The sequence below is a fragment of the Dryas octopetala genome, chromosome 4 (genome assembly GCF_963921425.1).
Source record: "Dryas octopetala chromosome 4, drDryOcto1.1, whole genome shotgun sequence".
In the NCBI taxonomy this organism is placed as follows: domain Eukaryota; kingdom Viridiplantae; phylum Streptophyta; class Magnoliopsida; order Rosales; family Rosaceae; genus Dryas; species Dryas octopetala.
In genome coordinates this window covers 22,034,646-22,058,915 of record NC_141369.1, presented here as the reverse complement: position 1 = coordinate 22,058,915, position 24,270 = coordinate 22,034,646, and the positions used below count along the sequence as shown (strand labels likewise).

Genomic DNA, 24,270 nt, shown 5'->3' with positions numbered 1-24,270 from the left:
GAGTCAAGCTATACCGAGCCGCATGGTTATAACACTGACTTTGAGATAGTTAAGAGTGAGGTGTGATATCTCTGAATTTTTGGTCTAGCTGAGTTGCCCTGTTCCAAATTGCGGCAATGTAATGTGACTTGTGTTGTGGTCCAAGGCTAATAAGCCAATATCTTAACATGGACACAGTCATATATAACAGATGAATATATGACATGGACATGCATACCTTGGATACAGATCAGATCAATATCTTCAGCAAATGGCAGGCTTGTAGGTGGAGGAGACGTAGCCTTGGTCACAAACCACCCAATTAAAGGGATTGACCCCCAAGATGTAGGGTCACAAATCACTAGAGGCTGGTGATGTATTGGAGGGTGGAAGCGTCTTTGGTTACTGGAAGAACCAGGGCTTTGGGTCTCAAAGAGAAAACTGTAGTGTGAACGAAAGAAACAGAATCGGAAAGAATTGCCTCTCAGAGTTTCTTATATCCTTGAATCTCTCAAGTCTCACCAATGACTTGAATAGTTGAATGTTTCTTACAAATGCTTTTTCAATATATTTTCAGTAGTCTTTCGGTCTACCAATTAATGGCTATCAACTATCCCAAAATTTATTGACAATGATGTTATCTTTTTCTGTGCTCATGGAAGACCATAAGAAGAGACCAGAGGTCAAGATGGAACCTTCCAACTTGTTACATACGCAGGGCTGATGACCCATATATATGTAAGCCTTTATTATTGGACTGCCACTTAAGTACAAAGGCAAGTTGGAACATTTATTATGAAAAACAAATGAACGGCTCAGATTGCTTCTGCATGCGTGAACCCCAGTGGTGATTCTGGTGAACTCCCAGCAGCCTCCAGTTGCAAAGACGTACTTTTACTTGATTGAAAAAGATTTGCCCTAGAAGAAAGGATATTTACCCGATCATACAACAACAAAAATGAGCATTAAAAACCAAACCAAAGAGAGTGATTTGTTGAAAAGTAAAATAAAAGAAAAAACATGGCTGGTGGGTCCAATTTCCAAACTTTGTTCATACATTGGGTAGATGATAAAATTGGTCATGACCAAATTGTTGTTTGATGATATGTTGAATTGCTCAAACGTAAATAATAAGCCGTGCATGTATCAAAGCTAGATATTGCATCAAAATTTGTTCACGTACAGCATGGTTATGTAGTCCAATCAAAATTTGTATGGTTTCTGACCACTTGACCTAGATCTTCTAAAGGTGACCAAGATTTACTTGCACAAAGAATGGAATACTGGGATTTGGGAATTAAAAAAGCTTGACTTTGACTTTTAGCCACAGATGGGCACGAGATAACTTTAAAACCTGTACAGCTGAGCAAGAAAGTCCACTCTCTGCAAATTTTTGTTGTGCAGCCATGGATGCCAAAACCAAGCCAATGTTCTTGCTTTCCATTCTTCTTTTATGCCTATGTCTCAAGACCCAAATCTCCCTTGCAGCTGATACCAATACCATCACTGCAAACCAATCTCTCTCTGGTGATCAAACCATTGTCTCTGCAGGTGGAGTTTTTGAACTGGGTTTCTTCAAACCAGGTAATGTTTCAAACTTCTATATAGGCATTTGGTACTACAAGAAAGTAGTATCTGAGCAGACCATAGTTTGGGTGGCAAATAGGGAACACCCAGTTTCTGATAGATTTTCTTCAGTTTTGAGGATCTCAGATGGTAATTTAGTCCTCTTTAATGAATCCAAAAGTCCAATTTGGTCCACAAATGTCACCTCCACCACCACCACCTCAGGTCCTATACAAGCAGTTCTTTTTGATAATGGAAACCTTGTCTTAAGAGCTGGGTCTAGTTCATCATCAGAGCCTTTATGGCAAAGTTTTGATCACCCAACCCATACATGGCTACCAGGAAGTAGAGCTGGGTTCAACACAGTTACCAAACAGAGTCAAATTACCACCTCATGGAAGAATTCGGAGGATCCTGCACCAGGCCTTTTCTCTCTTGAGCTAGACCCAAATGGAAGCAACTCATATATCATACTGTGGAATAGGTCTAAACAGTATTGGACCAGTGGACCATGGGATGAAAAATCTCGTATTTTCAGCTTGATTCCTGAAATGAACCGGAATTCTGGTCTCTACAATTCTCGTATCTTCAATTTCAGCTATGTTACAAACAAAAACGAAAGTTATTTCACCTATTTCGTGAATGATCCTAAAATTATAACTCGATTCGTGATGGATGTCTCGGGCCAGGTTCAGCAACGGTCATGGTTGGAGCCTTCCAAGCAATGGAATTTGTTTTGGTCTCAACCAAGAAAACAATGTGAAGTCTATGCCTATTGTGGAGCATTTGGCAGTTGCAATGAGAAATCCTTGCCCTTCTGTACTTGTTTGAGGGGTTTTGAGCCAAAGTCACCGAGTGATTGGGATTTGAAGGCTTTTTCTGGTGGGTGTTCAAGAAAAACCAATCTACAGTGTGGAAATGATACTCATGATAATGGGAAGCAAGACCGGTTTCTGGAAATGCCAAGCATGTCATTGCCTGGAAACAAACAATCTGTGGAGGTTGGGAGTGTTGAGGATTGTGGATCAATCTGCTTAAATAACTGCAATTGCACAGCTTATGCTTATGACAGCAGTGGATGTTCAACCTGGAGTGGAGAACTCTTGGATCTGCAACAACTTGCGGCAGGAGATAGTGATGGGAAAACCTTACATCTCAGGCTTGCAGCTTCTGAGTTTAAGAAAGCTAAAAGCAATAAGGGATTGATTATTGGTGTTGTGGTGGCCTCAGCTGCTGGGATATCAGTTGTTTTAGGCCTTATTGTGTTTGCAATCTTGAAACGAAGAAAGAGAGTGTATGGATTAGAAAAAGCAGTAGAGGGTACATTGGTGGCCTTTGGGTACAGAGATCTGCAAGATGCAACCAAGAATTTCTCAGAGAAATTGGGGGGAGGGGGTTTTGGTTCTGTTTTCAAAGGGACATTGCCTGATTCATCTGTCATAGCAGTAAAGAAGCTTGAAAGTGTTAGCCAAGGAGAGAAGCAGTTCAGAACAGAAGTCAGCACAATTGGGACAATCCAACATGTCAATCTTGTTCGGCTTCGTGGGTTCTGCTCCGAAGGTACTAAAAAGTTGTTGGTCTATGATTACATGCCGAATGGATCTTTGGATTCTCACCTTTTCAAGGAAAAGCATCCAAACGCTTTGGACTGGAAAACAAGATACCAAATTGCTCTGGGGACAGCAAGAGGGTTGGCTTATCTTCATGAGAAATGTAGAGACTGCATCATACATTGTGACATAAAGCCAGAAAACATTCTCTTAGACCCTGAACTTTGTCCCAAAGTGGCAGATTTTGGCCTGGCAAAGCTTGTTGGAAGGGACTTCAGCAGGGTCCTAACAACCATGAGAGGGACAAGAGGCTATCTTGCACCAGAGTGGATTGCAGGAGTGCCGGTAACAGCGAAAGCTGATGTTTACAGCTATGGAATGATGCTTTTCGAATTAGTATCGGGAAGACGAAATTCTGAGCCATCTGAAGATGGCAAAGTTAGATTCTTCCCAACTTGGGCTGCTACTCAAATAAGCAGAGGAGAATCAAGTGATGTGTTAAGCATATTGGACCCCAGGCTAGAGGGAAATGCTGACACAGAAGAGCTCATGAAGGTTTGTAGAGTTGCTTGCTGGTGTGCCCAAGATGATGAGGCTGAGAGACCAACAATGGGACAGGTGGTGCAGATCCTTGAGGGGGTTTTGGATGTCAACATGCCACCAATTCCAAGATCTTTCAAAGTGTTTGGAGACAACCAGGAGCACATAGTCTTCTTCACTGAGTCATCCTCAAGCCAGAGCTCACCGGCACCCGGCAGCACATCAACAGCTTCCTCTCAGTCCAAAAGCACCAAATCTTCATCCATCTCCAAGATATCTGAAGAGCATCAAATGAGTACATGATGTGCCTTCTCTATTTGGTCATTTGGTTTGATCCTTTTGTTTCATTTTGGACCTTGTTGATTTCGATGCCTTAAGTAATTGCCACATATATATCCCACCCACCCCAAAAAATAATTGTAACTTATATCTAGCTTGTTTTCTTTAGGTATGAATGTATGATGTTGTATTATCGTTTAGGTATTCAGAGAGGCTTGCTTCTAATCAAAGTCTTCAATCAATGATATAATTAGTGTTCCTATTTGATTAATTCATTAAGTTTTATGCACAAATGAAATTTGGACCGTTAATTTTGAAAATTATAATTTAAACATAGAATGTGATAATAACAGACAAGTAGACAACAAATTGATTTAATTGTTAAAATTATAATTTAATCATAGAATGTGCACATACATTATTTTTAAAATTTCTGTATAATATAAAATTGATCTAACGGTCAAGTATCAACATGGCGGGTCCAAAAGAAAATTCTTGCATCCGCGTGGCAAACATACAAAGCGGAACTTAATTATTAACAATGGTACACCTTCGTCACACCATAGCAAGCGGCGCCTAAAGCCTCTGTCATTGCGTGCGCTCTGCTTTCTCTCTCACTCTCAGATATTTTCTCTCTAATCGTATTAAAATCTGCAACAATGCCGTCCACATGAAGCTTTGAGGTGTATCCATGTAGGGCTTTTGTGTGTTCAAGAAGCTCCAGCTGATCGACCAACAATGTCGTCGGTAATTCATATGCTGCAGGGCAATGAAGCTACATAACTTTCACCTTCCAAAGAACTTGCTTTTTCAACACAAAGGAATTTCACTGCTGCTGGTTCTTCTTCTCAATCATCTACCAGTTATTCCAACAATGCAGTCACCATTCGTGTCCCAGAAGGTCGATAGAGGGTCAATGTGTCTATTGTTGGGTCAACCTTCTTGCAAAACTCTACTTGGGTTTTATTGGGCTTCACGATTTGTATGTCCAGATGTTGTAGCTTAAAGTTAAAGACTTAAATTGGGCCTTATAGTTTGTTTGGTGCAGCAATTCAGGTGCGCTTATTAACTTATAAGCTGGTGAAGCCTGAAACATCATTGTAGGGGAATGAATATGAGCAGAACTGTATAACCAAGAAAGCAAAATCTAATAAAGTAAAAGAAAATGGTAATGTGGTCCGATCATTATGTGGCTGATCATGAAATCATATTGTTGACCTTGGTCCTCTACGACCCACAAAAATTTGGTTGAAGAAAGTTATTAAATTAGACCTGGGCAGCCGCCTAAGTCTACTCTCTACTCTCTCTACGTACCACATGTTCTATTCCTTTAATTTTTGAAATTTACTTTAAAAAACATGCATGATTGAAGGACAAGAATTTCAGATCTCAGCCCATCGACCTCCTCCCTCCTCCCGACTCCAAAGTCCCTTCGTCAATTATCCAGCTGCAGCTAAATGAATGGCTCAATTAACCCCATTATTGGTATCCTTATTAACAGTAGTTGCGCTCTTAACACCAGGTAATTAACAATAATAATTCATACACATAAATCCACTTCAATCTGTTCATTTACAATTTTTCAATTAATTAGTGTTAAAAAGTACAACATTGTGGTGTGCCTGTGAATTACGTACGAACAGAAGTGGTGTCAACGAATTTCACAATCGTGAACAAGTGCGAGTACACGGTGTGGCCAGGCGTTTTCTCAACCGCCAATGGTAATCTTACCACCACCGGCTTTGCTCTCGAAAAGGGCGCCACCAAGACCCTCGAGGCCCCACCCTCCTGGGGAGGCCGCTTCTGGGGCCGAACCCTCTGCTCCCACAACAACTCCACCGGAAACTTCTCCTGCGTCACAGGTGATTGCGGCTCCAGCAAGTTAGCCTGCTCTGGAAATGTCCCCACCCAACCCGCCACCATCGCGGAGTTCCAATTAGACGTCTCAGACAGCATCGATTACTACGACGTCAGCCTGGTCAACGGCTACAACCTCCCTATTTCGGTCGTCTCCCGGAGCAGTGAAGGAAGCAATTGTACGACCACCAACTGCGTGGTCAACGACGTCAACGACCTCTGTCCTGCGGAGCTCAAGTTCACTACTAGGGTTAATGGAAGCAGCCAAGGCCAAGTCGTTGCCTGCGAGAGCGCGTGTGCGGCTTTTGGCGAGCCGCAGTACTGTTGCAGCGGCGCGTATTCTTCACCGGAAACGTGCAAGCCCACGAACTACTCCCAGATGTTCAAGAAAGCGTGCCCGCAGGCTTACACTTACAAATTTGACAGCATGTTCTCATGCGTGGCTGGGGATTACACAATCACTTTCTGTCCCACGCCTAACGCCAGGTAAATCCTATCACTTTAGGCCTCGTTTACTTTGCGGATATAGAGTTCTGGAATGAGTATGAGATTTCATTTCCATGTTTCACCGCCAGTCCAGCACTTCTATGAAGTTGTTAGTGTATCGTTATTAAATTGTGTGATATATCTATAATGTAATGTTTAATTTTAATATGCTAACTGTGATGTTTGACTGTGCCTCGTTTCATTTATCAGAAATTCTAGTTATTTAAATCTCGCTCACATTAGAGTCAAGCTGTGATATACAAACTTAATAGCCTAATATGTCACAATTACAGACACGGATACACATCAATAAGGACAACTCATCTTGTCCCATATAGAAAAATAGAGAGACAAGAAGTTATAGTGGTGCGGCTGGACAAACAACCAAACTTACATCCACTGTAAATAGAACTCTTATTCAGATCATAAAAGGAGACAAGGCTCAAGTACAACTTATATAGCTGCTGCTACAGCAGCCAAGCAATAAAGACAAAGGCTATATCAGCAGCAACATCTAGTTATAATTAAATAGCTACACAACTGTTTAGCTTCCCAACCACATTAACAATAGCTAGTAACAGCTAGTCAGCTAGTTAACCTCCCAACTGAAGAGATTAATGAGTAATAATTCCAACACTCCCCCTCAAGCTTGGGCGAGAATGTTGACAGAACCAAGCTTGAACAAGAGCTTCTGAAACTGAACAGACGCCATTCCTTTAGTGAGGATATCTGCCAATTGATCACCAGTTTTGACAAAAGAAGGTTGAATGGTATTAGCTTGAACATGATTTCGGACAAAATGACAATCAACTTCTATATGCTTTGTTCTTTCGTGAAAAACCGGATTCGAGGCAATGTGAATGGCAGCCTGGTTATCACAAAATAATTTCATAGGAAGAAACTGTATGATTCCCAAGTCAGTGAGAAGGTATTGAAGCCAAATTAACTCACTTGTAGCTAAGGCCATTGCTCTGTATTCAGCCTCGGCGCTGGAGCGAGCAATAACAGCTTGTTTCTTGCTTTTCCAAGTGACTAAATTTCCACCAACGAACATACAGAAACCCGTTGTAGATTTGCGATCAATGAGATTACCAGCCCAGTCTGCATCACAATAGCCATGAACCTCAGAATGCCCATGTCGTTTCATCAAAATACCCTGACCAGGAGAACCCTTTAGATAACGAAGGATTCGCTTAACTGCGATCCAGTGAGACGTTCGTGGGGCATGCATAAACTGGCTTACTTGACTTACGGCAAAGGTGATGTCTGGACGGGTAATTGTAAGATAAATAAGTCTCCCCACGATACGTTGATACTTGTTGACATCAGTGAGCAAAGTGCCAGATAAATCGAGTTTACCTTTACTAGTGACTGGATTGGCAACGGGCTTAACTTCAAGCATTGCCGTTTCCTTGAGGAGATCCAAAACATATTTCCTCTGATTGAGAAACAGACCTTTGTTGGAAGAAGCAACTTCTATGCCCAGGAAGAATTTTAGACGACCCAAATCCTTGATAGAAAAATTCTGGGACAGAAAAGACTTTAAGTTGGCTATCTCCATTTCATTGTCTCCTGTAACTATAATGTCATCCACGTAAATAAGCACAGCCACTGTTCCTGAACCGCCTCTCTTAACAAACAAAGATGAGTCAGCTTGACTTCGTTTATATCCAGTACTCTCAAGAACTGAACTAAGCTTAGCGTACCAAGCACGTGGAGACTGCTTTAATCCATACAAAGCTTTGTGAAGTTTACAGACCATTCCTCTTTGGTTCTCTTGAAGATGTCCTGGAGGGAGAGTCATATAGACTTCTTCCTCTAATTCTCCATGCAGGAAGGCGTTCTTCACGTCCATTTGGTGTAGCGACCAATTGTGATTGACTGCAATGGACAAGAGAACACGTACATAGTTCATCTTAGCAACGGGGGCAAACGTTTCTTTGTAATCAACCCCATAGGTTTGAGTGAACCCCTTAGCCACAAGCCTTGCCTTGTGCCGTTCAATAGTCCCATCGCTGTTAAACTTGGTTTTGTATACCCAACGACACCCCACTGGTCTCTTTCCTTCTGGTAGCTTGACAACAGTCCAGGTATGATTGTCATCAAGAGCTTGCAATTCTTCCTTCATAGCCTTTTGCCAAACAGGCTGTGTAGCAGCTTCATGGAATCTTGTGGGTTCTGCTGCAGTGTTGATGCAGCTAACAAAGGCAGTATGAGAAGATGAAAAATTAGCATAAGAAATATACTTATCAATATGATATCGAGTAGTTTGATAAGTAACAAAGTCCTTAAGCCTAGTTGACTGCTGCTTGACTCTATTTGATTTTCTTAGTCCTCCATCAGGTGGTGAACTAGTAGCCCGAGCTTCTTGGTGCAGGTCTGCTGGAAGAATGTGTGATGATCCTTCGTCTTCTGGATGATGGGATAAAGACAAAGAATTGTCATCAATAATTGGCAGTGGGACTTGATCAAGAAAAGACTCCCCCTGAAGTTCAATCTCCTGTGTTGGTTCAAAGAAAGACTTGGTTTCATCAAAAGATACATCACGAGAGATAATAATCTTTTTGCTGATGGGATCATAGCATTTATATCCTTTTTGTGTAGAGGAGTACCCAAGAAAAACACATTTGATAGCACGGGGATCAAGCTTGTCTCTATGATGTGCTTGAATATGAACAAAGCATTGGCAGCCAAAGACACGCAAATGGGATAGATTTAGTCTTTGTTTTTTAACAATCTCAAGTGGAGACTTAAAGTTCAGAACACGACTTGGAAGCCTGTTGATGAGATAAGTTGCAGTGAGAACTCCATATGACCAAAAAGATTTGGGAATCTTCATCTGAAACATAATTGATCTTGTTTTTTCAAGGAGATCTCTATTCTTTCTCTCGGCTACCCCATTTTGTTGGGGTGTGCCAACAAAACTTGTTTCACGCATTATTCCATGCTCGGTGAGATATTCAGAGAAGAGATTGGATAAGAACTCAGTTCCATTATCTGATCTTAAAACCTTGATATGAGCATTGAATTGAGTAAGAGCCATACGATGAAAATCTTTGAAACAAGAAAACACTTCATTCTTTGACTTCAATAGATACAGCCATGTTGTACGAGAAAAATCATCCACAAAGGTCACAAAATATTTGAAGCCATCAAATGACTCGGTTGGAGCTGGTCCCCATACATCAGTGTGGACTAAATCAAAAAGCTTTTCTGTTTTGGATAATGAAGATACAAAGGGCAGCCGAGCTTGCTTAGCATAATGGCAGATTTCACAACTAATGGAGCTGGATTTTAGAGAAGGAAACAATGAGTTCAAAACTCGAGTTGAGGGGTGGCCTAATCGTTGGTGCCACAAGCTATCTGGTGATTGTGCATTAACTTGAAACACTCTTGAGTTGTCTACTGGTTGATGCAACAAATATAGACCATTGGAGTAAGTACCTTCACCAATCATCTTCTTGGTGACTCGATCCTGAAAGATCACAGATTTTGCAGTAAAGATTGCATCACAGTTTAACTCATTGGTTAGCTTCCCTACTGACAATAATTGAAAGGGAAAAGATGGAACAAAAAGCGCTTCAGTGATTGTATTTGAGCCAAGTAGGTTGATTTTTCCCTCACCCAGCACGGGTACAGAATGCCCATTAGCAACAGAAACAGTCTGATTTTTTGCATGAAAATTTTGGAGGCAGCCTTTATTGTTGGTCATGTGATCCGTTGCCCCAGAGTCCACAATCCAAGTGTCTAATTTCACATTATGAGAAAGGGAAGAAAGAGCATGAAAAGTAGCTGGTGTAAGAGAGGAGTTGAAACCCTCAGAAGTGCCATTATTAGTTTTTCCAAACTGTTGAAGGAGTTGGGTGAGCTGGCTTATTAAGGTTGAGGAATTGGCAGCAGAATTGGCAGAACTAGCAGCAGTTCCTTTTGCTGAGTTATTTTCGTCAGCAACTTGATGCGCCATGGGACCAGAAGAGGGCTTGTTGTCCTTTCCAAACTTTGGTTTTAAGTGAGGGTAAAGGATCCAACACTTATCCTTGGTGTGTCGTGCCTGTCCACAGTGATCACAGGTCACTTGAGTTCGTTTACCTTTGAAGCTTTTACTTTCTGACCTCCATTTTTCAGTCACAAAAGCCTTGGATTCAGTAGGCTCAGTTACCAGGTTCTCTTGGGAATTCATAGTCTTTTTCCTTACCTCTTCTCGCTGGATTGTAGTGCACACATTGGAGAAGGTAGGCAGTTCAGCACTCATAAGAACATGTCTACGAAGATCTTCATATTCAGAGTCAAGGCTAGCAAGAAGCTGAAAAATATTGTCTTCCTCAGCTCGTTTCAGCAAGACGTTAGTATCTATAGTGTGTGGCCTGTAAAGAGCAAGTTCATTCCACATGCTTTTCAATCTTCCCAGATGCTCAACAAATGATTTTCCATTTTGAGAGAGACTAGCAATTTCTTTCTTTAACTGAAAGATTCGGGCTGCATTATTCTGGTGCCCATACATTTCCATAACAGAATTCCACAAGTGATAAGCAGATTCAGAGTAACTGAAGATTTCTGCAATTTGTGCCTCCATAGAATTGAGGATCCATGACATAACCAACTGGTCTTTGCAAAACCAATCGTCAAACTTTGGATCGTTGGCATCTGGAGCAGGTATCTTCCCATTGATAAAGCCAAGCTTGGATCTTCCTCCAAGTGCTAAGGTAATAGCTCTTGACCATGGGATGTAGTTGAGTCCTTTTAACAAAACTGAACAGAGTCGTATATTGGGGTTAGCCTCTGATTCAGAGACCACTGAAGAAGAAGCAGGCCTTCTTGATTCCTCCCCCATTTGATAGTGATCTTAAGAAGAAAAATTTTTAGCACCCTAAGGAACTTGGTGCTCTGATACCATATAGAAAAATAGAGAGACAAGAAGTTATAGTGGTGCGGCTGGACAAACAACCAAACTTACATCCACTGTAAATAGAACTCTTATTCAGATCATAAAAGGAGACAAGGCTCAAGTACAACTTATATAGCTGCTGCTACAGCAGCCAAGCAATAAAGACAAAGGCTATATCAGCAGCAACATCTAGTTATAATTAAATAGCTACACAACTGTTTAGCTTCCCAACCACATTAACAATAGCTAGTAACAGCTAGTCAGCTAGTTAACCTCCCAACTGAAGAGATTAATGAGTAATAATTCCAACATCCCAAAAAATTGCTATTACTGTAAATAATACATTTGGACTTAATAATGACATTGAGATGCTTTCGAGCACGTGATGCGCATTTTGAATGGAAAAAACGCAATTATGGTATGAACTTTTACTAGTTTTAGTCGGCACAAATTATAGTTAGCCACTTTAATTTTTTAGTTTGAGTCATGAACTTTCTTTCTTCTGCCTTCTTCTATATATGTCTTTCTGTCTCTGCATAAGAATGCTCTTTCTTTGTCTAGCTACGTAACTCTTATCTCTTATCCTGTCATTCAGTACCAGCCAAGACATTTTAAAACCAAGCAAATCTATCAGTTCAAACCAGTCCCTGACTTCTTCCCTGGGAACCTTTGCATTAGGCTTCTTCAGTCCTCAAAATTCTACCAAGTACTTCCTTGAAGTATATTAGCTGCTACAAACAACTTCTCTGAAGCTAATAAACTGGGAGAGGGAGGATTTGGCCCTGTTTATAAGGTGACACTTTCCCTGTACTGATCTCTAAATGCAAGTATATAGTTCTTCATTTTATACTTTTCTTAATAATTTATTTAATTAATTTTGATTGGTAAGGTGATATTTCTCTTTGTGTTGGGTTTTTCTTCCTTTAATCCTTTACAGGGGATTTTGCCTGAATTTCAAGAAGTAGCCATAAAAAGGCTGTCAAAAAAGTCTGGCCAAGGACATCTGGAGTTCATGAATGAATTAAAGCTTATAGCCAAGCTCCAACATACCAATCTTGTTAGGCTATTGGGTTGCTGCATTGAAGAGGAGGAAAAGATATTGATCTATGAGTACATGGCCAACCGAAGTTTGGACAAATTTTTGTTTGGTATGTCCTTAACTGCTTCTCACATCTGAGTTTAACTCTTTGATACTGTTGATTGACATCAAATTTGATTACCTCTTTGCAACATCTTTTTCTTTGTGTTCAAAAGCTGAGTAATGCAATTCAACAATATTGTTCCAACCTTCAAAACAAAAAGGAAAATCACTTAGCTCATTGTTCTTCATGGTTGATCTGAACAGATGCATCTGAAAAAACAAAATTAGATTGGGGTACACGCTTTCGAATTATAGAAGGTACTGCTCAAGGATTACTTTATATCCACAATTACTCTAGATTGAAAATTATCCGCCGGGACCTAAAAGCAAGTAATATTCTGTTGGAATGGCAAGGATTTTTGGGATAAATCAAACTGAAGCAAATACCAACACAGTGGTTGGGACATAGTAAGTATATATAGGCTAGCTTATGTTTTCATTCATGCAAGTAAACCTTATACTAGCGCTCACTTCTTTACCATTAATTCATGTAGCGGTTACATGTCACCCGATTATGCACGCTATGGCCATTTTTCTGAGAAATTAGATGTATTTAGCTTTGGAGTGTTGTTGTTGAAGATTGTAAGTGGAAAGAAGAATGATGCTTTCTATTATTTGGAATATTCACCGACTCTTGCTAGATGGGTAAGTAAATTTTTTTTTTGGACTGAAATTAGAAATTCTAGTTTATTCCATTTGTGCCCTAAAAGAAACCTTGAAAATTGCAAATAACTATAAGTCTGGTAGGGGTTATTGGTTGGCTAGACCTGGAGTACATCTAAAAAAGAAAACTAAAGTAAATTTTGTAGCCCACAAGTCTCACTCCAAGCTTCAAATATGAGTGAAGAGTCATGCATGATTGATGGGTTTATCTGTTGAATCTTAGGCATGGAAATTATGGCAAGAAGATAGAGGAATGGAGGTGATTGATGAGTCAGTAAGAGAGACATGCCGGCCTCATGAAGCTTTAAGATGTATCCATTTAGGGTTTTTGTGCGTTCAAGAAGCACCAGCTGATCGACCTACAATGTCATCTGTAATTTATATGCTGCAGAGCAATGAAGCTACATCACTTCCACCTTTTAAAGAACCTGCTTTTTCAACACATAGTAATTCTAGTGCTGCTGGTTCTTCTTCTTCTGAAACACGTACCAGATATTCCAACAATACAATCACCATGAGTATCCCAGAAGGCCGATAGAGGCTCAATATTGTTTCCTTTCCTCAACACATTGTGACAAGTATTGACAATCACCAGTGCAAGAATTAAACGACGTCTATTGATTGGCCAACCTCCATTAAAATACTCCTTGGGCTTAATTGGGCTTCAAGATATTCTATCTGACGGGCTTTAATTGGGCTTTACAATTTTATTGGTCCAATTAAGGAGCCTTTTTATGTTGAAGCTTATCTAACTTCAGTAGTTCAGTGGTAAAGGGTTTATTCTCATTTCAACTGTAAAAGTTCGATTCTAATGACTATATAATGTCGATAACAGAAGCTTACTCGAGTAATTATTCTTCAATATTTACAAATTGTAAAGCAATAATTATGAACAGAACTGTATGAGTGTATAATCTAAATAAAGCAAAAGGAATATGTTCAAATATATTTGTATTGAGATCAAATGTCTAATTAAAAAAAAAATGACGCAGAAATAAATGTTAATGTGGCCCAACCAAAGCTACAGATTCTTGCATGAAAATTGTGCACACATGGAATGGTTATGTTGTTCTTTTTTTTTTTGGTCAACTGTTACGTTGTTCAATCCATATCATATTTGTATGGTTGACCACTTGACCTTGGTTTTCCACAACCGACAAAAGCATTGTTGTATAAAGTTCTGAGGCCTGGGAAGCTGCTTGATTGACGAGGGTATATGGACAAGGACAAACTATTTACGACTTTTAGGCACTGATTGGATATGAGGAGGGATAACTCGGGATCTGTAGAGCTGAGTACACTCTTTATTACATGATAAAAAAATTGTTATCCACCTTCTTATTTTCACTTTTTTCTAATTTTCTTATTTTCACTTTCCCTTCTGATGTTTTTTTTTTTATTCTTATTTTGTAGTGTAGTATAATAATTATAATAATTTATTAGAAACATTTTTGCTAAAGAACTCCAACTATACTTCATATCTCTATTCAGGACATGAATTTCACTTTTTGTCAACTAAAGATTGAAACTTTCATTTTGTGTCAATTAAGGACCCTACTTTTTCAGTTTTTATCTCGACTTTCGTCCGACGTCGAACCTATTAAATCTTCACTAAACTTAAAAAAATTATACTGGATTTAAAGATATGCATATCTTCTTTACAACTATATAAGATCACTCAAATCGAATCTTTACAACTTCAGATAATTTACCCCAAACTATGGTACCTGAAACTGTTTAATTTTCCATATATTTTCTCAAAGGTCTAATTAGACAGTTTCGGGTACCATACTTTGGGGCCAATTATCTGGAGTTGTAGATATCCGATTTGAGTGATTTTTATATGGTTGTAAAGAGGAGATGCATAGCTTTAAACCCAGTATAAGTTTGTTAAATTTGGTGGAGGTTTGATAGGTTCAATATTGGGCCAAAGTTGAGATAAAAACTGAAAAAAAAAAAAAAAAAAAAAGGTTCTTAATTGACACAAAATGAAAGTTTCAGTTTTTAGTTGACATAAAGTGAAATTCATGTTCTGAATAGAGACATGAGGTATAGTTGAGTCATTTAGCTAAATTTTTCCCTAATTTTATTTTCAGATCACTTTTTAAAGATCAATTAAAAATTGTTTGGTCAGTACTTGTGATCAAATAAAGAAATGATTTTGGTGACAATAAATTCACTATTTGTTTATTTTATAGTGGTTACATGATCAAACAATTTTCGATTTGGTTAATTTTTTATAAAAATAATCTCTAAAAGGTGATTTGAAAAATGAATTATTTAAATCATAAAACTACACTACATAGTGAGAATAATAAAAAAGAATATGAAAAGGAAAAAGATAGATAACATTAATTGAAAAGACCATTTGATTATCTATATGTTAAAATTTTGGGAGACTTTCATCTACTTTTTTAATTTTATAATTTATTGACTAAAACTTTATACCTTTTAAAATTCTAATTAAAATCTAATAATATTGTAACTATTTCATATTACATAATATTGGTCCATTAGTTTTTATTTTGTTTCACACATACCAGATGCCGAATGTTCGGCGGCCATTTTCGAGTGTTCAATATATAATGCATTTTTACTTCTTTCTCAAGCTCTGGTTTGTTAGTTTTATATTAAGTTTAAATTAATGAGGTGAACTCGTACTCTATACTCTAAAAAAAATGACATAATTCTTTGACAAGACAATAGTCAAAGAATTTTATTTAAAAAAAATAAAGGCTTTATTTAGAAAAAAACAAAACCATTAAATTTATTATTCAAATAAAAAATATTAAAATGAGTCGACTCTAATTTTGTAACTCCTGTAACCCTGTCTCTCACTGTCCTTACCACTTGGATTAATATCTTACCCTTATCCTTCTTTGCTTCTTCTGTCTGCAAACTCACTCTTTCCTCTCTAAAATTTAGGAAAAAATTTGAATTCGTATCTTAATTAGGATTAAGACTCAAGTTACACTTTTAATTTTTTTCTTCATGCTCTGAAACTTCTCTTTGTCGTCGTGAAATCTCCTAACCAGATGGACTAACTGTAACATCTCTTCATCCTCCTTTGAAAATTATTTTCAAAGCTAGAAATCTCTCATGGGATGAGGAAGAATGAGAAGCTTCACATGCCAGTAGAAGGAGGACAAGATACAAGAATTTAGACTGCTATCATATTTAGACTGCTAGAAGCTTAATTGGAAGAGCAATGAATAATGACTTACGAGTTAGGAAATAGAGGCTGACCGCTGGAGGCTTCCCATGGTCTGAACGAGGCAATTGCTTCACACTTTTGAGTCTTTGACTGTGAGGAAACAGAGGAGTAAGTCCACCAAAGAGCAATGGGTTATATATTCTGTATTGTTTCTATACGCATCTTTGTTGTATTTATCATGTTGTGCTTTTTCTTTCAAATATTGTTTTCTTTTAAAAAGGTCAAATTGTGTTTGAATCATTTACAAAAGCTGATCATTGAAAAAAAAAGAATGTGGAAGTTGAATATAATATTCGTAGTGGCAGATACAATGTTGTATTTGTGCACAGAAGCTTAAAAGAAGCGTACCCGAAAAAACATCATTGTAGAGCAATGAATATGAACATAACTGTATAATCTAAGAAAGCAAATGGAAAATGTTCAAATATATAGTTATCATACGATTCATACTTAAGACGGGTAAAAACTTGGAAGAGTAGTGAATAACTAAAGCAGATGAAAAAAAAAAAGAAGAAGGCTGGAGGCTTCCATGATGGAATTGAAAGCACATTTCCTGCGATTCCAGGGTTTGTTATCTGAGGCTCAGAAAAATCTAATAAAGCAACATAAACTGTCTGATTAAGAAACAAATAATAATAAGCAGGGCGAAAATGGTTATGTGGCCCAACCATAGCTACCTATTGCATGAAAATTGTCCACACAGGCCATGGTTATGTGGTCCGAGCATAATATCTTTTTTGGGTCAATTAATTAAGGGATTTGGAAAAAGCTAATCTTTGACTTGTAGCCACTGATGAACATGTGCATGACTCTTGACCTGTACAGTCGCCCAAGTCCAGAAGCTCATTCAATAATATCGGCTGGAAATTTTCTTGTGGCCTCTGTCTTCTGAAATTATTTTGGTTCACTGAAACATTCCTTCCCGTCAGATCTCAAACCATTTCCAAGATTATTTTTACTAAATTAATCCTAATTATTAGTAAACCTTAAGAATTAATTAAAGACAATGTATTAGATATCAATGTTAACATGTAAAATAAGTTGGACAATTCGGAAACATTGATTGAAAAAAAAAAAAACGAAAAAATGTTGATTCAAATATCTATACGTGTCAATATCTTTCTAAAATCTTATTAAAATTTCACATTATAATTAAATATTGCTCTTAATTTTCCCATATATATATGTTAAAATTTTGGGAGACTTTCATCTACTCCTTTAATTTTATAATTTATTGACTAAAGCCTTATACTTTTTAAAATTATAATTAAAATCCAATAATATTGTAATAACTTCATGTTACATAATATTAGTCCATTAATTTTTTTTTTTTTTTCACACATATCAGATGCCGAACGTTTGTCGGCCATTTTCAAGTGTTTAATATATAGTGCATTTTTATTTTTGTTAGTTTTATATTAAGTTTTAACTCTATGAGGTAAATCCGTACCTTATACTTAAAAAAAAATGACATACTTTCTTGACAAGACAATTATCAAATAATTTTATTTAAAAAAACATAAAGGCAAATAATTTTATTTAAAAAAACATAAAGGCTTTATTTAAAAAAAACAAAACCATTAAATTTATTATTCAAATAAAAAATATTAAAATGACTCGACTCTAATTTTGTAACTCCTGTAACCCTGTCTCTCACTCTCCTTACCACTTGGATTAATATCTTACCCTTATCCTTCTTTGCTTCTTCTGTCTGCAAACTCACTCTTTCCTCTCTAAAATTTAGGAAAAAATTTGAATTCGTATGTTAATTAGGCTTAAGACTCAAGTTACCCTTTTAATTTTTTTCTTCATGCTCTGAAATTTCTCTTTGTCGTCGTGAAATCTCCTAACCAGATGGACTAACTGTAACATCTTACTCCGTCCTCCTTTGAAAATTATTTTCAAAGCTAGAAATCTCTCATGGGATGAGGAAGAATGAGAAGCTTCACATGCCAGTAGAAGGAGGACAAGATACAAGAATTTCAGAATTCAACCCACCTCCTCCTCCAGACTCGAAAGTCCAGTCCTCCATTTTCCAGGTGCAGAGCAATAAATATAGCTGCTCTAAATGAATGGCTCAATTAACACCATTAATATTGTTGGTATCCCTATTAACCGTACTTGCGCTCTTAACACCAGGTAATTAACAATAATAATTCATACACATAAATCCAATTCAATCTTTGTTGTTACTTAGTGCAAATTAATACATTCCTTGGTGTACAGAAGTGGTGTCAACGAGTTTCACAATTGCAAACAAGTGCAACTACACGGTGTGGCCAGGCATTAGCTCAAACAATGTTGCCACCACCGGCTTTGCTCTCGAAATCGGCGAGACCTATACCCTCGATGCCCCAACCTCTTGGAACGGCCGCTTCTGGGGCCGAACCCTCTGCACCCACAACAACTCCACCGGAAATTTCTCCTGCGTCACAGGTGATTGCGCCTCTGGCCGTGTACAATGCTCTGGAAATGGCCCTACCCAACCCTCCACGCTCGCCGAGTTCAACTTAAACGGTCCCGGCGGCGTCGATTTCTACGACGTCAGCTTGGTCGACGGCTTCAACCTCCCCATTTTGGTCGCTCCCCAGGGCGGTACCGGAACCAATTGTACAAATGTCGGCTGCGTGGTCGACGTCAACGGCGTGTGTCTTGAGGAGCTCAAGGTCAAGGGCCCCGATGGAAACCAAGTCGTCGCCTGCAAGAGCGCGTGTATGACCTTTGCCGAGCCAGAGTACTGTTGCACCGGCGCGTATAATACACCGGACACCTGCAAGCCCACTTCCTACTCCCAGATATTCGAGAGTGCGTGTCCGCAGGCTTACAGTTACCCATTCGATGACGAGGACAGCACGTTCACTTGTGCTAATTCTACGGATTACACAATCACTTTCTGTCCCACCAGGTAAACCATCTTCATCACCGTTAATCTGCTAAATGTGATGTTTGTTTGACTGTGCCCCTTTTCGTTTATTAGAAATTCTAGTTAAGTTAAGTCTCCCTCACATTAGACTCAAGCTGTGAGTCTGTGATATACAAATTATTTGGTCTCAAACCTTTTAATATTTGAACTTTTGGGTACAAGACATGGTGTTCAAGAAGCAAGGCTCACCTGACTTGCCCTCTTCCAAATTACATGACACATTTGGACTGCATAATTGATAAAATTGAGGTGCTTTAGAGCACATGGTGCGTGTTTTGAATGGAAGAAACACAATTATGGTATTCACTACTTTTAGTGAGTACATATTATAGTTACCCACTTAATTTTTTAGTTTTGAGTCATCACCTTTCTTCTTCTTCTTTCAATGTCTATCTGTCTCTGAATGGGGAGGCTCTTTCTTTGTCTTTTTACGTTACTCTTATCTCCTATCTTGTCATACAGTACCAGCCAAGGCAATTTAATACAAGGCAAATCAATCAGTGCAAACCAGACCCTGACTTCTTACATGGGAACCTTTGCATTAGGCTTCTTCAGTCCTCAAAATTCTACCAAATACTTCCTTGGTATATGGTACAACACAATCCCAAACCCACCAATAATATGGGTTGCTAACAGAGAATCCCCTCTTGATTCTCCGGGTGTTTTTATGCTCAGCAGTGATGGAAATCTGGTCTTGCTGGATGAGACCCGAAAAGTACTTGTCTGGTCAACTAATGCATCAGTATCTTCTTCTCTAATGAATGCCAGAACTGGTTTACTAATGGATAACGGAAACCTTGTTCTGAGAGGGGTAGACACTTTGTGGCAGAGCTTCGATTATCCCTTTGATACATTGTTGCCTGGCATGAAGCTTAGCTTGAACAAAAGGACTGGCCAACAAAGGCGTCTTACATCCTGCGCAGCACCAGATGACCCACAACAAGGAAAATTCAGCTTAGGCATTGATCCTAAAGTTCATGGGCAGGCTTTTATCTGGAACGAAAATGCTCCATATTGGAGAAGTGATTTGTACATTGCCAAGGATAACAACACAATATCTTCAAATGGAAGCGCCTATAACCTTACTTACAACTTTGATGCTGATGAGGCTTATCTAAGTTATGAAGTCACAGATAGCAATGTAAAATTGAGGGCCAGGTTGAATCCAACTGGGCAGGTTGAGCTGCTGCTCTGGCAGAATTCCAGTAAAACATGGTTTATATCGTGGAGGAAGCCCGTTGATAAATGTGATTTTTATGCTAGTTGCGGTCCATATGGTGCCTGCCTCAACAATGAAAACCTTGCATCACCATGCCAGTGTTTGACAGGTTTTAGAGCCAAATTTAAAAAACAATGGAATATGGGGAATTGGTCTGGTGGCTGTGTTAGGGAAAAGGAATTGAAATGTGTCTACGGATCAGAAGGGTACTTTTCAAAGTTTGAAAGGTTGAAACTACCGGATCATTCTATTCTGTTAGACAATAAGAGTATGAGTGAGTGTGAATCTGAATGCAGTCAGAACTGTTCTTGCACAGCTTATGCTTATGTAAATGCGACGGAATTAGTAAACAGTACTGGGAGATGTTTGACATGGTTTGGCGACTTAATGGATCTTGTAGAGAATCACACTCTTGGGCTGACTATTTATATTCGGGTTCATAGCTCCGACCAAGGTATGTTTGGTTTCTTTAATTTGCTATTTTCTGGAATGGATATCTCAATTAAAATTCTTACCAGAATAGTAGTTGAGATTAGACTCATTAGTTTCAAATGACCATTGCTTGGAGCCATCAATATTATTGGTCAACCAGATCTTTTTCTGTTCTTTGCAGGTGGCAAGGGTCATGCATTGAAGCAGTCCCTTGTAATTACAATAGTCTCAGCAGCAGTCGGATTGCTTACAGTATTATTTGGATATTTCATATGGAAGAAAACTTTTGGAAAAGGAAGGTAATGCTACCACTCTCGCTCTTCCACATGTGCAGGCACACAGATTCTTGTATCCAAACAAACGATGCACTAACAATAATAGTGAAACAGGGAGCGGAGGAGTAAGTATGGTGAGGTTATTAGTGCTGGAGGTGGAAAGAATGATACAGAACTAACACTCATTGGTTTGAGAAGTATATTAGCTGCTACAAACAACTTCTCTGAAGCTAATAAACTGGGAGAGGGAGGATTTGGCCCTGTTTATAAGGTGACAATACCAGAGTGCTGAGATCTAAATGGAAGTTTATTTTTCTTAATTTTGTACTTTTCTTAATAATTTATTTAATTAAATTGATTGGTAAGGAGGTAGTTCTGTTTGTGTTGGGGTTTTCTTTGTTTGCAGGGGATTTTGCCTGAAAATCAAGAAGTAGCAATAAAAAGACTGTCAAAGAAGTCCGGACAAGGGCATCAGGAGTTTATGAATGAGTTAAAGCTTATAGCCAAGCTCCAACATACCAATCTAGTTAGGCTCTTGGGTTGCTGCATTGAAGAGGAGGAAATGATATTGATCTATGAGTACATGCCCAATCGAAGTTTGGACAAATTTTTGTTTGGTACGTGCTCATCATTTCTAAGATTTTTTTTTTATACTGTTGATTTCTGGGATATCAAATTTGATTACCTTTTTGCAAGTTTTCTTTCTTTGTGTGCAAAATTTGTGCCATGCAATTTAACAATATTGTTCAAACATTTAGAAACAGAAAATGACTTAGCTCATTCTTCTTCATGGTTTATCCGAACAGATCCATGTGAAAAGACAAAATTGGATTGGGATAAACGGTTTCGAATTATAGATGGTATTGCTCAAGGATTACTTTATATCCACAAGTACTCTAGATTGAAAATCATTCACAGGGATCTGAAAGCAAGTAATATTTTGTTGGATGAAACAATGAACCCTAAAATCTCAGACTTTGGGATGGCAAAGATTGTCGAGATAAATCAAAGTGAAGCAAATACCAACAGGGTTGTTGGCACATAGTAAGCATTTATCGACTAGCATATCTTTTCAATCATTTAGACCTTATGCAACCACTACTCTTGCTCACTTCTCTACCATTAATTCTTGTAGCGGCTATATGTCTCCTGAATATGCACGCTATGGTCATATCTCTGTGAAATTGGACGTCTTTAGCTTTGGAGTGTTGTTGTTGGAGATTGTAAGTGGAAAGAAGAATGCTACTTTTCATCGTCTTGAACATTCACTAACTCTTGCAGGATGGGTAAGTACCAGAAATTCTTATTGTTTTTTTTTTTTTTTTGGACTGAAATTAAAATTTTTGGCTTATTCCTTTTGTGCCCTAAAAAGAAAACCTTGAAAATTGCAATTAACTATAATTAGGGGGTGGGGATATAGGTTGGTTAGGGCAGGATACACAGAAGAAAAAAAAGTTCTAAGTAAACTTTGTATCCCTAAGTCTCAGTCCCCATCTCCAACCCTCCTTTCACCCTTCGCCTCCCATCCCTTAAAGGTCCACTCCAATTTGAAAATCTAGCTTTGCCATAGGCTATAATCTTCAAATATAAGTGAACAGTCATGAAAGATTGATGGGTTTATTTGTTGAATCTTAGGCATGGAAATTATGGAAAGAAGGTAGAGGAATGGAGGTGATTGATGAATCAGTAAGGGAAACGTGCCAGCCTCATGAAGCTTTAAGGTGTATCCATGTAGGGTTTTTGTGTGTTCAAGAAGCTCCAGCTGATCGACCAACAATGTCTTCTGTAATTCTCATGCTGGGCAGTGAAGCTACATCACTTCCTCCTTTTAAAGAACCTGCTTTTTCAACTCATAGAAATTTCAGTACTGCTGGTCCTTCTTCTCAAACACCTACCAGTCATTCCAACAATACAATCACCATTAGTACCCTAGAAGGTCGATAAGGTTAAATAATGTTTTGTTTCCTCTTAAAGTTAGAATTTGACACTGTGACAAGTACTGACAATCAACAGTGCAAGAATTTGACAATGTCTATTGATGGGCGAACCTCCTTCAATTTAAATCATGGGCTTAACTGGGCTTCATAATTTTTGTCCAGACTCCAGATGTACTTACAGTCTGTAATCGGCTTCATTGTTTCATTGGTCCTATTCAAGTGCCTTGAGGGTTAAAATTGTTCTCATACCAACAACAGGTGTTTGATGCTAATGACTTTATTATGTCAATATCAGAAGCTTATGAGAAGCCTGCCTGAATAATCATTCTTAGATCTTTACGCATTGTAGCTAGAGCTGTATGAGCAGGACTGTTACCTAAGAAGTAACTAGGTACATGTTCAAATAGCTATCAAATTTAGACCGCTAGAAGCTTAATTGGAAGAGCAATGAATAATGACTTCCCATGGTCTGAACGAGGCAACAGAGGAGGAAGTCCACCAAAGAGCAATGGGTTATATATTCGGTATTCTTTCTATACGTATCTTTCTTGTATTTATCATGTTGTGCTTTTTCTTTCAAATATTGTTTTCTTTTAAAAAGGTCAAATTGTGATTCAATCATTTACAAAAGCTGTATCGTTGAAAAAAAAAAGGAATGTGGCAGTTGAATATAATATTAGTAGTGGCAGATACAATGTTGAATGTTGTGCACAGAAGCTTAAAGAAGCGTACTCGAAAAAACATCATTGTAGAGCAATGAATATGAACATAACTGTATAATCTAAGAAAGCAAATGGAAAATGTTCAAATATATAGTTATCATAGATTCATACTTAAGACAGGTAAAAACTTGGAAGAGCAGTGAATAACTAAGCAGATGGAAGAAAAAAAAAAAAAAGACTGGAGGCTTTCATGATTGAATTGAAAGTACATTTCCTGCGATTCCAGGGTTTGTTATCGAGGCCAGTGGCGGATCTAGACATCCACTGGTATGGGGGTAAGATAAACCCAGCAGGGGCGGAAGCGAGGGAGCAAGGGCGACGGCGAGGGAGCAAGGGGCGACGGCGACGGCGACGGCGAGGGATCAGGGGGTGACGGGCGACGGCGATAGGCTCTGGTTCTTTCCCCTGTTCTGGTTCTTGCCCCTGCTCTGCAATCTTGCCCCTGCCAGTCATGGCTGCAACCAAGATTTCATGGGGTCAAGATTTTTCATCAAGCCCAGCCTTTCTGAGTTCATGGGGTCAAGTGACCCCATTGATCCCACTGTAGATCCGTCACTGATCGAGGCTCAGAAAAAATCTAATAAAGCAGCATAAAATGTCTG

General features: G+C 38.6%; 2 protein-coding genes and 3 pseudogenes across 4 annotated transcripts; all 5 read left to right on the top strand.

Annotated features, from left to right (window-relative positions):
• The first annotated feature begins 1,230 nt into the window (after positions 1 to 1,230).
• Positions 1,231 to 4,038, top strand: LOC147288221 (G-type lectin S-receptor-like serine/threonine-protein kinase At2g19130 pseudogene; annotated as a pseudogene).
• A 1,171-nt stretch (positions 4,039 to 5,209) lies between these two features.
• On the top strand, positions 5,210 to 6,864 carry LOC147288220 (thaumatin-like protein 1). Its single transcript, XM_086241433.1, has 2 exons — positions 5,210 to 5,436; positions 5,558 to 6,864. Exons 1-2 carry the CDS (start codon positions 5,376 to 5,378, stop codon positions 6,259 to 6,261), a joined length of 765 nt encoding a protein of 254 aa, XP_086097559.1. The 5' UTR covers positions 5,210 to 5,375; the 3' UTR covers positions 6,262 to 6,864.
• A 4,937-nt stretch (positions 6,865 to 11,801) lies between these two features.
• Positions 11,802 to 13,681, top strand: LOC147288219 (cysteine-rich receptor-like protein kinase 10; annotated as a pseudogene). Its single transcript, XR_015121854.1, has 5 exons — positions 11,802 to 11,935; positions 12,080 to 12,290; positions 12,488 to 12,691; positions 12,778 to 12,928; positions 13,170 to 13,681. The product of XR_015121854.1 is annotated as a cysteine-rich receptor-like protein kinase 10 (transcript).
• Positions 13,682 to 17,851: 4,170 nt separating this feature from the next.
• Positions 17,852 to 19,069, top strand: LOC147288218 (thaumatin-like protein 1b pseudogene; annotated as a pseudogene). The gene is made up of 2 exons (XR_015121803.1): positions 17,852 to 18,299; positions 18,387 to 19,069. The product of XR_015121803.1 is annotated as a thaumatin-like protein 1b pseudogene (transcript).
• A 417-nt stretch (positions 19,070 to 19,486) lies between these two features.
• On the top strand, positions 19,487 to 23,683 carry LOC147288217 (G-type lectin S-receptor-like serine/threonine-protein kinase At4g27290). Its single transcript, XM_086241430.1, has 7 exons — positions 19,487 to 20,756; positions 20,916 to 21,033; positions 21,124 to 21,280; positions 21,416 to 21,626; positions 21,816 to 22,053; positions 22,145 to 22,295; positions 22,645 to 23,683. Exons 1-7 carry the CDS (start codon positions 19,487 to 19,489, stop codon positions 22,951 to 22,953), a joined length of 2,454 nt encoding a protein of 817 aa, XP_086097556.1. The 3' UTR covers positions 22,954 to 23,683.
• Positions 23,684 to 24,270: the final 587 nt, after the last annotated feature.

Excerpts from the sequence above, each read along its gene's own strand:
- LOC147288220 (XM_086241433.1), top strand. The coding sequence starts at position 5,376 with ATGGCTCAATTAACCCCATTATTGGTATCCTTATTAACAGTAGTTGCG. Across the intron at positions 5,437-5,557 it reads AGTTGCGCTCTTAACACCAG|AAGTGGTGTCAACGAATTTC; the intron begins GTAATTAACAAT and ends ACGTACGAACAG.
- LOC147288217 (XM_086241430.1), top strand. The coding sequence starts at position 19,487 with ATGGGGAGGCTCTTTCTTTGTCTTTTTACGTTACTCTTATCTCCTATC. Across the intron at positions 21,281-21,415 it reads GATTTGGCCCTGTTTATAAG|GGGATTTTGCCTGAAAATCA; the intron begins GTGACAATACCA and ends CTTTGTTTGCAG. Across the intron at positions 22,296-22,644 it reads CACTAACTCTTGCAGGATGG|GCATGGAAATTATGGAAAGA; the intron begins GTAAGTACCAGA and ends GTTGAATCTTAG.